Source organism: Bidens hawaiensis, unplaced genomic scaffold, assembly GCF_021521415.1.
Source record: "Bidens hawaiensis isolate Kalapana, Puna unplaced genomic scaffold, B.hawaiensis_p1.1 tig00030797_1, whole genome shotgun sequence".
Taxonomy (NCBI): Eukaryota; Viridiplantae; Streptophyta; class Magnoliopsida; order Asterales; family Asteraceae; genus Bidens; species Bidens hawaiensis.
In genome coordinates, this window is record NW_027495151.1 from 63241 (window position 1) to 77774 (window position 14534).

The window sequence follows — 14534 nt, forward strand, 5'->3', positions numbered from 1 at the left end:
TTCCTTTACTTAAAATGTTATAATTTGGATCATCCCGTGTGTGATACGGGATCTAAAGCTAGTATATTAATAAAAGAAAATAATCAGGATAATTGGCAGTCTTGTATTTCTTCTTAACTAAACTTTCCCGCTCAAATTTCTAATTTTTTTATAGGCATTATAGAAACTTTCCATATATAAATAAAGATTATATATTATAAAATTGGACAATTCCTATTAAAACAAATAATGTTTATCACGATTAATACGAGAAAATATAAAACTAAAAATGGAATTGAAATATTTAACCAATTTCAATTTTAATTTATAAAATATAATAATGTCATTCATAATCATATAAAAAAATGTATGAATAATAATAATAATGATAATAATAATAATATACAATTTCTTAGATGACTTTAGATTACGTTTTAATTTAAAAATTAAATCACTTTTTTTAATATCTTAACCGTTTTAAATACTTATTTTTGTAACATGACAACATAAATATGTATACAGGGCTGGGTCAGGTTATTCAATTAAGGTGGGACAAAAATGAGAAGAAAAAACAAAAGGATTTATGGCCATGAAAAAAACCCCTAAAAAAGGAAAAATTAATTAAAAAAAAATCATAACTCAATATTTAAGAAAAAACGAAAAATGTAAAAACCCAAAAATGTTTCCACCGTCTTTCTCGTTCACACACACAAAAATAAATAAATAAATAAATAATCTTGAAAAATACACAATTTGAGGAAAAAAGATCATTGTGTTTTTTGTTTATTCTCGTCATTGATTGTGTTTTTTTATTTGACGGCTGAGTTTTTTTTCTTGACATTGTGTAATATTACTCAACATTTGTTATATTTTGTTCGGTATTGTGTTATATTTTGCGACATATTGTGTTTTTTTTATTTATCATTGTATTGTTTGTTCATTTTCGGCATTGCGTCTTTTTTTCTCAGCATTGTTTTAATATTATGTTTGTATCATCTTACAACTTTTCTTTTGTTAACAATACAAAACAAAAAAAGTGTATGCTTCGCAATAAGCCCAATGCCAGAAAAAATGCATTGTGTGGTTGAGATCATTAGTCATTTTGGTGACTTATTTTATTTAACGTAATGTTTACTTGTGAGAGACTAACTGTATTTGCAAAAAATTCACGTTACTTTTAAGCTTATGACTAGGGCCGTCTCCAAAAATTTAAATACCTTGGCCGAACCGAAATAAAAAGACCCGTAGGTCCTAACGATTAACAAAATATATAAGCTAATTTTATCAAAAGACGATTAACGTTAATTATTTATTTAGTTTAGGCCAAATAGATTAAATGGATTATGGATAAAAAAAAAGTTTTGGGTCCAATATAATATGATTGAGATTCATACCTATTATATACATATATGGGGAAGTATAAAATAAAAACCCACTTAAGTTGTGAAAACCCTATGTAACATCATATTTTTTTTTGTTACACACGTAATATATGTTGTAACATTTAATACAAAATATCGAAAACTAAAAAAAATGTTTTGCTATTTTTTAACATTTTTTTACTAATTTTTATATATGTTTTCAGGAGAGAGAAAAAGTTATATTTATGTTTACATTTTTTATTAACCCAAGGGCCGGCCTTGCTTATGACGATTTCCTTTCAAAAAATGATCCTTAGTACTTTCTCAAACTTGAAACTTCTTAGCACTTATAGTATATATATTCGAATATATTTGTAATACATTTTTTACATAATAGTGCTCTTATGTTAAGCATTTATTTTTTTATTTAGTTCAAATAATTCATTGTATTAATTTGCACATTCACAAATTCCGTGTAATACACAGGTTAGTAAATTTATAAAATACTTCAAATAATGAAGAAACTAATAGATTTAAATATGAAGCAACATAAAATAAATCAAATTTGATACCGGAATATTCAGTTTGATAACCTGCTACTAATTCTTCTTATGCTTCTGGTAAATCAAAGGATTATATTTAAAAGAAAGATGGTGATAAAAAATAGTTCGGAATGTATATAACGAAAAAGATGGTAATAAAAAAGAAGTCAGATTATATTAGCAAAAATAGGAAATTAAAAAACATAATTGAATATGCTTTAACGAAAAAGATGGTAATAGAAAATAATTCAAGATTATATTAACAAAAATTATGGAAATAAAAAGTAGTTATGATGAAAATATATAAATAGATGTTAGAAGATAAAAAAATAGTGGAAATAAAAAGTAGTTTGATGAAAATATATAAATTCAGAAGATATTTTGATAGAAAAGATAAAAAATTAAAAAGTAAGAGTTCATTTGAGAGAACCCAGCTGGTTAATCGAGTCAAGGCTACACCAACTCGGAATCCTTCCATTGACTAGAGCGAGAGGTTTTCGACGCTCGCCCTCTGCTCTAGGAAGATATTTTAATAGAAACTTTAAAAAGTGGGAGTTCATTTGAGAGAACCCAGCTGGCTAATCGGGCCAAGGCTGCACCAACTCCTGATCCTTCCACTGTCTAGAGCGGGAGGTTTTCGATGCTCTGTGAAACCAGCCTGACGCGTTGCCCTCTGCTCTAGGAACCACCACATAGCCCAAGCCTTCGCTCAAACCACATGACCCAACTCCAGACTTGGAACGGGCAAGCTAGATTTTGTAGCAGCTTGACCCAACCAATCTGGTTCAATCACAATCCAACCACTTTAATGCCTTCACTTGAGTTACAAACTTACATTACCAAGCTCAGCCATGTGCTACATCTCGTTTGCTGTTTATAAACAAGAACATATTTGTTCTGGTTTCCGATGTAAGACAGAAACAAAGTCTTCAGCATCTCTTTCATTTTCAAACACATGATTTCTTGTGATATTGGAAAACAATGCTTATTTGTTTATTGACTTTAAAGTAAATCGAAATGGAGATTGTGTTTTTTGTCAATTGACTTTGTTGAAAATCGAAAATAGTTTTCCTTACTTCTTGCTTTCCTGGTGCCATTTTAACCCTCAATGTCTCTATTTTCAATTTATGAATTAAGATAAAACTTTAAGTTTTTCTTAAATTTTATCACTGAAAAAGTAAATGGAGTTTGGCATATACACTATAGCTGACTTTAATATTTTGAAGAATAAAATGGAGTACCTGTCTTATTATTTCTTTAATCAACCTCGGTCAAATTCCGTAGGTGCTGCAATACATAACCCTTAAAAGCATTATAATCATGTTCGTAATCTTCAGGATGTAGTACATAACCCCTAAAAGTCATGTCTAAACGATGAATAATTGTTAAAATGGCGACTCATATACATGTCAAAAATGTAACCATAAAAAGTGAAAAAAGATATATATAATGGCAAACGAGTCAATTTTTAACATAAACCAGGCGACATCAAATTCACAATAACATTAAAACCACAAATGTGGATAAACAGGATACAAGCAAAGATCAGAATTCTATATGGACATCGGTTAGATACTTCCTCAAGAAACACAAAAACACTCAAAACATAACAATTCACTTCCATTTTACCTCAAACAACCAAACCCGACCCAGCATCAATTAAATCCGACTCGAATCTCTACCAAAAATAAATCTCCTCGTCCAATCAGACACAACTAACACCCTTGTTCTCCAACTCACTTGCTTGCTGCATTTGTCCCAAAAAATAAAAAAGAATCATATACGGAAACATATCATACGCAATATGCAGAAAACTACATTACCTCGCATACACAGAATACCATAGCCATTGTGTACTACGCCCCACTGAAACCCAATCTCCAGGTAACTCTGCTGCAGCCTGCTCTCCACCTAAAGGCGCAAACTGCCCAAAATGCTTATACCTTCAAAAATAAAAAACAGTCAGAAAACCATCACTTTTAATAAGAAAATACAGTGCCAAAATAATACCTAAACGGGCAGAAACCATGACGCCCGGTACCCTTGAAACGACGCGGGCCCTCTGGTGTAATCTTGGCCAACTCCCTCTTATTAAAGCAGTTTGATAGATATGTCCCTTGTTGGGCCGCAACCTTTCACATAGATTATTCAAAAACTTGACTGATATGCCCTCTTATCTATTTTGTTTAGAAACAAAACCATAAAAAGGAATATGATTTACCTGTGCTGTTGCAGGGAGACTTTTCATCTGAGAATCAACCTCAGAAAGAGCTAATTTAAACCCTTCAATGTCAACTTCCTTTCTTACATTTCCATCCGTATCATTTAAAAGATCGGTCACATTAGAAAGACGCTTGCTCTGTAAGTGAAGTTCAACTTGCGGATAACGCATGAGTATGTCATCAATAATATCTTGAAACTCTTCAACAGTTAGCGTGCCCGATTTATCCGTGTCAGCAGCATTGAATATCGCACCAATATCTTCCTACAGAATATTTATTCGTCAAACGTGACTGATTTTTGTAACAAATTAATAAATATTAAATACCATGACTTTGCGTTGATCAATGGTTGCACAATCACCGATTGCATAAACATTTTCACATCCCTTTACTCTCAACCATTCATCAGTAGCTAAAATCTTCCTATTACCCTATAAACGTATAATAAATCAATAAACAAAAAACAAAAAACAAATTAACAAATTAATAATAAACCTGGCCAATTTGGTCCATGAAGTCCTTGACAATGGGTCGGGTTGAAACACCAGTTGACCAAACAACCATTCCATGAGGCATGGAAACATTTTCACCACTAGATTTGACTTTCACGTTGACTTCTTTATCCGACACACCTAAGACCCGACATCCCGTATGCACATCAATACCGTCTCTAGCAAACTTTTGTTCAGCAAACGTACTGATTCGACTGTCATACGTGTTCAATATATGATCACCAGATTGAATAACTGATATTCTAACCAAATCTTTGACCATAGGATACAATTTGACCAAATCTTCATGAACAAAATCATGCAATTCTGCTGCAAATTCTACCCCAGTGGGCCCACCTCCAACTATTACAAAATGTAGGTTTATTCTTCGCTCTTCTTCGGTCAGCTCGGGCAAAATAGCCTTTTCAAAGCAGTCGATTACACTCCTACGAATCTTTTGAGCATCTTCAACTTCCTTGAGAAAATGGCAATATTCTGTGACACCAGGGGTATTAAAGGTATTTACTTCCGCACCCGTTGCAACAACCAAATAGTCATAGTCTAGAGAGAACTCTTCCTTCCCCACTAAATTTGAATTGATAACCGATCGACACAAAACTTTCTTGTTTGCCGCATCAATCTTCGTGCATTCGGCTTCCCAAAACTGAATTTCTCCATTTTTCTATATAAAAGAAAAACAAAATCATATATACCAAAAGGTTCTTTTAGAATATATGGAAAAACAATTTAAAAGCAAGTGTTACCTTTTTAATGATGTTACGAACGGGCTCCACAATGCTCCGTGCTTCAACTGTGCCACAAGTAACACTAGGTAACAATGGTGTGAAAGCAAAATAATTTCTAGGAGAAACCACTTGAACATCATATGAACTAATATCTAAATCTTTGAGGAAACTTGTACTAGCCCATCCAGTTCCAAGAACAACCACTTTTTTCTTATTTGTTAATCTTTCGTGTTCTATGTTGCTTGTAGGAGTGGGACCATTTGGTTGTGTCTCTGAGTAACCAAGAAGTCCGCCACCACTGTAGACACCAAAATTGATGGAACATATGATCATTCAACAAGACATATGGGATCCCTATTTATATTGTTAAACTTTAAAACTAGTGGTCCTAACTCCTAACATTTAGGAATGGTATAAGATTAGAGGCGGCAATTCTTGACACGATATACATGTATTGGATCGGCTGACACAACCCGTTTTCTTAAATAGGTCAGCCCGTTTAATATATGGGACAACCCAAACATGAGCCGTTAGAAAGTGGGTTGACATGCGCGCTTAAAAGTTTCTAAAAAAGTTATTATTTTGATTTGAGAGATGAACAATGTTAAAACTTGAAGTTAAATATTTTGATTTTTTTTTATTTTCTTTGACAATGAACTTGTTCATCATCATCATCATCATCGTACTCAGTATATCCCACCAATAGCAAAGCTATAGTAGGGTCTGAGGAGGGTAAGATGTAGACAGCCTTACCTCTACCCCATAAGGATAGAGAGGCTGCTTCCGGTGAGACCCCCGGCTCGATAGTAGTTTTGCATCAAGCCTTGGACATAAGGCACATAGCACTCAATCATCGGGACACCGGCTGATCGGTGCATGTACCCTTGTCTTTCGGCTATCAACGCCACTACATGATGCCTGATTAACCGTCCGTCACTTTTAACGTTATTTTCACGAGATTAGTAAAATAACGTCAAAATTAGTGCAATTTCACTTTTGCCCACCCAAGGGTTCACACATATATACATCATATGTGCAATTTCACCGCAAGCAGGGCTATGACAATGAACTTGGAATATAAAATGAAAGGGAGATTCATTTTATATTATTGACAATGAACTTGTTAATAATATAAAATGAATCTCCCTTTTAAACCTTTTGATCTAGTCTTTGTTTCCAACAAATTCTAGTTTATTATTCCAAATATGTGTTCCCAAGTTATTCTCATTCCCTAATTCTAATTTCGAGCTGAAAAATAATCATACAAAACAATTAAAATAACATAAATTAGAAAAAGGTTTCATATGAGTCAGAGTAATTAATTGTTACTAAGTATTAATAATCATATTCTTCGCGAATGAAGAGAGAACGGGTTGACCCGAAACATAACACCCCTGTATAGGATATGCAGATGCAGAATATGGATAATGGAAATTGGAAAGTGAGAATTGGCATACATATAGTTGAGTAGAAAGCATTTAATAGAATAATAGACAGTCACTAACTAGCGCGTTTAAAAGCAAACAGTAACCAATCATTAAATTAGGGGTTGCATGCCAAAATGGTTGCTAAACCATAACTTGATCTATTAATAACACATTATCCGATCAATCCAAACCTAACCCTTGCTTGCTAATTAATAATAAGTAGTGAACCTGAGGGAGAAGACGACGAGAAGCTTGGAAGAAGACGAGAAGCCATTAAAGGCTCGGTTCAAGTAAGAGACGATGGTCATGGTGAATGATGGTGTTGACTGTTGATTGATCAATGTGATTGAGAGTTTACAGATGTTTCTTTATTATTCCTCTCGTCTGTTGAATTATTATCTGTTGTTAAATTAATTAAACTTCGCATTAATAGACGCATAGAACTAATTTGTTGTTATTATTAGGTCTATTTTTATAGGTATTTATTTTTTTGTTTATATTTGCTAATTTTTTATTATGAGACGTTATAAGTATTTGCCGATATATATTTTATTGTTATTATTAGATTTTTTCTTTTGCTGTTATAAGTATTTGCTAGTATATGTTATTAGTTTGTTCTTGATTTTGATTCTTTTGTTATAATTTTTAGGTTTTTTTCTTTGTTATTATAAATCATTGTTTATTTAAATTGGTATTTTAGTTGGTATTGTTTCTTACCGTTCTCATTTTTTTATAAATTGGTATTATTTCCTACGTTCTCATGTTAAGATTAAAATATACATGAACTTTCCCCTATCATGGAGTGTGTGGCAATTTTTATTTCTTTTTAGCATATTTTTGAGTTGTTGACTGACCATTGATCTACCCGATCATATTCATTCCATAGTCAGAAGAAAACTTACTATATGCGAGAAAACCCCATGATCTATATTGAAACCTGATATTTTCTGTTACACGTGGGATGTGAACCCATGACCTCTCCTTTTTAAATTAATTTTGTTTCTTTTTATTTTTCTTAGTTATTTATAAGTTATTATCATGTTTACTTTTTTAAAAAGAAAGATACAAACCTTTATTACCGAGCCCATGCCAAAAGTCTTGTCTCACATCAAGGCGTAGAAGAGGGATCATCATCTTTATTCATTTTTTGGGTAATATATTGTAGTTCCCACTAAATGGTGTTTTGTAAAGGTAATTGTTGTTTCAAATTTCAATAGTAGATTTTATTAGACCGGCTAAATCTCACACCCTCCTAACATACTATTAAATTTATTTATTTATTTCTTTATTTTAGCCTTCTTTTGTAGAGGAATATTTTCACACTTTAATATTTTAAGATTGTAGTCTATAATCACTTTGTGTTTCAATAATAGACTGGTGTGTGGATTAGAATATTGCTTTAGATTTAGACTTATATTCCTTTTAATATATAAATCAAGATTATTCTTTTTGTTTCTTTTATTGTGTCCTCTCTTGGTAGTTCAAGCACACTTGTGTTTTATTTTATACAAATGTGTTTCATGTGGGTTCTGTTTGAATTAGTATATGTTATAGTTATTATTTGATTATGTATTGATTAATATGTACATCAAACACTTCTTGGTAAATGAAGTTGTTAATTAAATATTTAAGTAAACCATTTAATCCAGTAAAAAAAGGTTCCATGACTCGACTTAGAATAAATATGTTTTAATAGATACAAAGACCGATATTATTTATTTATTTATTTATTGCTAAATTACAAATATTTTGAGTGTGTTTATGTTGGATTAGGGATGAGTTCGGTACCGATCCCGAAACTTAAAACTTTGGTACCAATTCGGTACCGACGATACTAAATCGGTACCGATTTCAATACCAGGACCGTTTCGGTACCGATACCAAGTATCAAATGCTCTATGTTGGATGGTAAATAGGAAAACAAGAAAGAAGAAAATAAAATCCTGTTGATTGCCATTGGCGATTTAGAAAAACAAAATAATTCCGTTGACTGCTTCCCCCTCTATATTCTTTTAATTAATCGGCAAAATCATAATCATAAAAGTAAATTCCGTTGCCGGAACTTGAACCCAGATCTCTGGGGTGAGAGCTAAGTATCCTAACCAACTAGACTACAACGGATTTATTAATGATCATCAAGTATATTATTTATATAAGACATACGAGAAAGCTAGAAATCGAAAATGAGACGTTAACATTAAAAGAGTTGTATGTGAAGTAACGAAATAATTGACAGTTTCAGAAAATACTTCAATTTTATAAATTATTCAAAAGAATATATATGTATGTTCATGCATCTTGGAGCAACTTGATACGTACATGCAGATTGAATGGTGATATTCTTTTTTATAAATAACTGGTATTGTATCTGGAGCGTTGCGGCAGGACAGCCGGTAAAACCTAAACTTTGAAACCAGATGTTGGTAAAACTTTAACGTTATGTCGGCGAGTTGACGCGAATTCAGTCGGGATCATTTATGTTCGTTATGGTATAGACACCGTTGATAAAACCTTAGTGTTAAACCTAAAAAAATAAATTCATCAAATTAACATATAAAAAAATAAATTATTTAACACGATGTTTGTTTGGTCGGTAAACCCGGGCGGTGGTAAAATTCAAGTGTTGTCATTCGCGGGTATTGAGACGGTAACTGAACACAAATTCGGTCAGTTAAGGCTATGTTCGTTATGGTACCGGAGCTATAAAGGGAAAAATATAAAAATTGAGTGAACCAAAGGGTAACGTCGGTCGGTAAACTCATGTGTTGGTAAAACCCGAGCGTTGTCGGTCACGGGCGTTGAGGCAGCAAGTTTATGCAAATTCGGTCGGTTTCCGTCACTTCCATTACGTTATCAGAATTAAAGCAAACAAAAAAATTGTCATTGGGTCAGCTTCCATTATGTTCGTTACAGTACCAAAACGAAAAACAAAAAAAAAAAATTCCATGGACAAGTAACGTGTCGTCAAATGATCCAATAACGACTTAACGGCACCAAACTTATCCTTTATATATAACTAGGTTTGTACCCGCCGCGATGCGGCGGTACATTAACATGCATTCAGTTGGTAGAAGTTCGTTATGACCGTGACGGTACATTAACGTGTATTCGGTTGTTAGAAGTTCATTATGATGCCGACACTAAACACAAACCTTAATCTATCAACGTAGAAAACAGTAGTGAGATTGGTGTAACTTATAATATAAAAAATTAACATATTAAAGAAAAAACAAATACAACTTATGATCAAAGCGACACAAATGGTTGGTATCGGTTAGCTTCATTATGAAACTGACACTAAACCTAAAGATTAAATTAGCAAACATCCAGAATACTCACATAACTTATTATACCAAAAAATAACTCATAAAATGATGTTTATTGGGTCGGTAAAACTCGGGCGTTCCAGCTTCAACTTGACATGGATTGGGTCAATTCTGGTTACGCTCGTTACGACATAGGAAAAACAAAACATTGGTCGGTACCTGGGCGTTACGGCGGTGAGTAGACGCGAATTGGGTCGGTGTCGATTACGTTCGTTACGATACTAAACTAAAAAATAATCAAAATATTGTATGATGCGTCACAAGGTGGTGCCGCCACGTGGACCAATGATGTTTGTTACAGCTGTGGAACAAAAAAAAACACAATGATCGGTAAAATTCAGGCATTACGGAGAGAGTCGAACTAAATTGGGTTGGTTTCGATTACGTTCTTTACGATATTGGAACTGAAATAAAAAGAAGTTGGATGAGGTGTCAGAAGCTGGTGCCGCCACGTGGACCAATTACGGTCTTGCGGCACCAAACTTCTCAAATATTATATATAATAATAAATATAATATACCTATACAAATAAAAGAAAATAATGAGGATGATTTGTCAGTCCCGTATTCATTCTTGGCTAATTTTTCCCGCTCTAATTCATAATATCTTTTTATAGGTATTCTAGACTTTCCATATAAATAAAGATGATATATTCTAAAATTGGACAATTTCTAATAAAACAAATAATGTTTACAATTTACATGAGAAAATATAAAACTAAAAATGGAATTGAAATATTTAGCCAATCTCAATTTTAATTTATAATATATATAATAATGTCATGCATAATAATATAAAAAGAATGTACCAATAATAATAATAATATAAGATTCTTAGATTACGTGTTCATTTAAAAATTAAATCACTCTCCTTAATATCTCAACTTTTCTAAATATCTATATTTTGTAACATAAAAAAATATGTATACATGTATATTTTCTAATTTAAAAAACATTTTCATATGTAAAAAACGGATTTAAATCATAAAAGAAAAAAATGAATTTAATGAATTTGCGACGTTAATAGCTAATTAACCTAATATTTATTTCATATAACAAAATCCGAATTGTTTTTACATACTATTCTCTAATCTGCCTTATATATATCAATATACAATTTTAATTAAGAATATTACTATTGCAGTTGATCAATGTCTTCTGGATTATATCAAGTGTGTCACACTTTCGTTATTGTAATTTTTTCTATTCATGTCACTTCTTTTGATTTATTATGCAATTACATATCAAATACTCCAATGAAAATCAATGTTTCAATGGGCTCATAATCAACTTCTTTTGTTTTTAAACTTTTAAAACTTTAACGTGATAGTGGCATTGGCTGCGGGTGAGTTCTTCTATTTGTAACTTTTTTACTAATTTGATAAAAATAAATAAATGGTCATATGTTTTTAATTATGTCTTATGGTTTGCAAAAATGAGTAAAAACATGAAGGCGCTAGTCGTTGCAATTGGGGCACTGCCACTGATGAGATTGAAGTGTAATTATTCACAATTTGAAACATATAGACTTGCCACATCGTGTATGTCAACTTCGTGCATTCATATATTGCTTTAATATTGAACTTTATGTTTGTGTTATCTTACATTTTATTTTATTAACAATACACAACAAAAAATGTATGCTTAACAATAAGCCCAATGTCAGAGAAAATGCATTATGTGGCTAGAATCATTAGTCCTTTTGGTAGCTTATTTTATTTAATAGAAGGTTTACTTTTGAGAAACTAACTATATATACAGAAAATATACTTTACTTTCATGCTTATGACAATTTCTTTTAAAAAGTTGAAAAGTATTCCTTTTTACTTTTCTTAAATTTGTAAATTATAAACTTCTTAGTACTTGTAGTATATATATTTGAATATATTTGTAATACATTTTTTTACATAATTATGTTTTATGTTTAATATTTAGTAGGGGTGTCAATCTTGACCCAAACCAAAATGGGTCAATTTGGGTTGTTTTAAAAATTAAATAGGTTGGTTTGGGTCAGAAATTTTAACTAAGTGGGTCAAAATGGGTTATTTAAAATTTCATCTTGTAATTTTCGGGTTAAATTGGGTCACCATATTCAAAGAAATGGGTCGATGTGGGTTAGTGTCCTAAGGAAATGCGGCAGGTTCGGATCGGAACGGCTTTCCGCACGAGAAAGGTTTCGGCACGAAACGAGTTTGAGATTGAACGAGTTCGATTCAAGTTTCAAGCCAAAACGAGTTTTCACACAGGACGGATTGGGTTTTGGTTTCTTTTTGGTCGATTCCAAACTCGTTTTTGGTTTTCTGTTTCGTTTTTGTCCGTATTTTAGTTTCGTTTTTGTTCGGTTTTAGTTTTTTAGTTTCGTTTTGATCGGTATTTTGATTTCAATTGATTTGGTTCGGTTTTGGCTTTTTGTTTCATTTCCGTCAACTTTTTGGTTTCGGCTCGATTTTACGATTTTTTATAAGAGAACGAGGCCAATGAATGAAACATTTTAGTTTTTTTGGTTTTTGATTTATATTTTGAGTTATAATTTTTTTATAATTATTATTGAATATTTTATTGAGGGTTTTTTTTCTTAATAGGAAACCCTTTAGAAAAAAATTCAAAAAAAAAAAATTAATAAAAAAATCATAACTCAAAATATAAATAAAAACTAAAAAATCTAAAAATACTAAAATGTTTCCGCCGCTATTCTTGTTAAAAAAAACGAAACCCGTTTTGACTCGTTCTGACCCTAACCCATTCTGACCCAAATCAAAATAACCCTTTTTTTAGTTGACTCATTCTGACCCAAACCCATTTCAACCCATGACTCGTTCGACCCAACCTGATTTAATTTAATTTTGAATTATTTTATTAGTAAGAAATTGTGAGAATGTATTTTATATATAAAAAGATGTATTGTTTTAATAGTATAGTAGATTTTTACATTAACAAATCCCGTGTAATACACGAGTTCTAAAGCTAGTAATAGATAATAGATAATTACCTTTTTTACTAAAACATAACTTCGTATTGGTATTGAAAATACTGTAACTTTTTTAAACTTAAGAAGCAAGGGCACATTCGCATTATGGTTTTGTTTATAACTTATCAGAAATTACCCATTTAGTTCTAAATGTTTTACTTGTGAATAATACGTTTGGACGTTTTAGATTTTATGTGTAATTATTTTGTGAAATGACATATATAAATGTTATCATGAAATATATGATGTTAAACAGATGGGTGGATTAATATTTGGTTCAAAGCAAGCTTACGTCAATGAGTTTTTCAGAGTGTGATGAGTTCGGGTCAAAACTGGTTAATATCTGAATCGACTTTTTAAATAACATTATTTGATTATATATGTATAGAGGCAAATTCAATGACATCAATGAAGCCGATAACAAAATCCATCTAAGTACTTACTTCTGGTAGAGGTGTACAAAACCGGTTTTAAATCCAAACCGAAGCGGTTTATAGATCGAACCGGTTTGGTCAACGGCCAGTCAAAACCGGTTTGACTCAAACCGGTTAGGTTTATAAACTGGTTTAGAAGCAAGATAGGCCGGTCTTGTCACGTCGGTTCGGTCCGGTTTAACCGCTTTTCCTCAAACTGGTTCGGTTTTAAAACCGGTTTGATAGATCTTAAGGATAACCGGTCCTAAAACTAGCGGTTTGGGAACCGGTTTAGATGAAACCGGCTTTAAACCCAAACCGGTTCGGTTCGGTTTGCCTAAAACCGGTCCCAAACCGGTTTTTTTTACACCTCTAAGTCCTGGTTTTATATGTTTTGATACTCATGTTATTTACGTAACCTTAATGAGAAGAATGATTTTTTTAATGGAACAATTGCAACTAGAATTACTTGATAATCGTGTTATATAGATAGTGTGGATGAGCAAATTCGGTACCAGTACAGAAATCGGTACTGATTTTGTATGTATCGATCGGTACCAAAGTTTTGAGGTCGGTACTCGTACTAGTATCGGTATTTCCCGAATTTTTTACCTTTAATACTGGTCGGTATCGGTACCGAACCCAAGATTTCGATACCGATACCTGTACCAAAAATTTACGATTTTTAAGACTGGAATTTTCGATACCCACACCGGTCGATACCGGTACGGTATCGATCTCATCCCTCACCGATAGTGCTCATATCTTGCATAGACATTAGAAAACATCATTTTATACATACAGACTTTTGAGTTTTGACTATAAAATATTTCTTTTCAAATTCCAAAGGAGATAGTTTCAAGCCTCCATATGCTTTGTTATACCAATAAATAAGAGTCAAAACAATCTATTTGGCTTGTTCATTCGATGTCCAGTTTTTTCATATGGACAACCATATATTACATTATTCCAGGTAACTTGTAGACGTGATCTAAAAATATTAATATTGGATGAGATCGATACCTGTAGTATAGATTCGGTTGTATTTGTAATACATTTT

The 14534-nt window shown here is 32.1% G+C and overlaps 1 protein-coding gene across 1 annotated transcript; it reads right to left on the reverse strand.

Moving 5' to 3' along the window:
- Window positions 1–3399: 3399 nt before the first annotated feature.
- Window positions 3400–7095, reverse strand: LOC143581061 (external alternative NAD(P)H-ubiquinone oxidoreductase B1, mitochondrial-like). The gene is made up of 8 exons (XM_077063933.1): window positions 6997–7095; window positions 5360–5639; window positions 4600–5277; window positions 4431–4535; window positions 4104–4367; window positions 3893–4014; window positions 3706–3825; window positions 3400–3629 (listed from the first exon to the last, which is right to left on the reverse strand). The coding sequence occupies exons 1-8, from the start codon at window positions 7074–7076 to the stop codon at window positions 3542–3544; spliced, it is 1737 nt and encodes a 578-aa protein (XP_076920048.1). The 5' UTR covers window positions 7077–7095; the 3' UTR covers window positions 3400–3541.
- Between the last annotated feature and the right edge of the window lie 7439 nt (window positions 7096–14534).

What these genes read in the sequence shown, in the direction of transcription:
- LOC143581061 (XM_077063933.1), bottom strand. Translation starts at nt 7,076, where the DNA reads ATGACCATCGTCTCTTACTTGAACCGAGCCTTTAATGGCTTCTCGTCT. An exon ending in TTCGTAACATCATTAAAAAG is followed by an intron (nt 5,278 to 5,359) that starts GTAACACTTGCT and finishes TCTTTTATATAG; the next exon opens with AAAAATGGAGAAATTCAGTT. An exon ending in TTGATCAACGCAAAGTCATG is followed by an intron (nt 4,368 to 4,430) that starts GTATTTAATATT and finishes AATATTCTGTAG; the next exon opens with GAAGATATTGGTGCGATATT.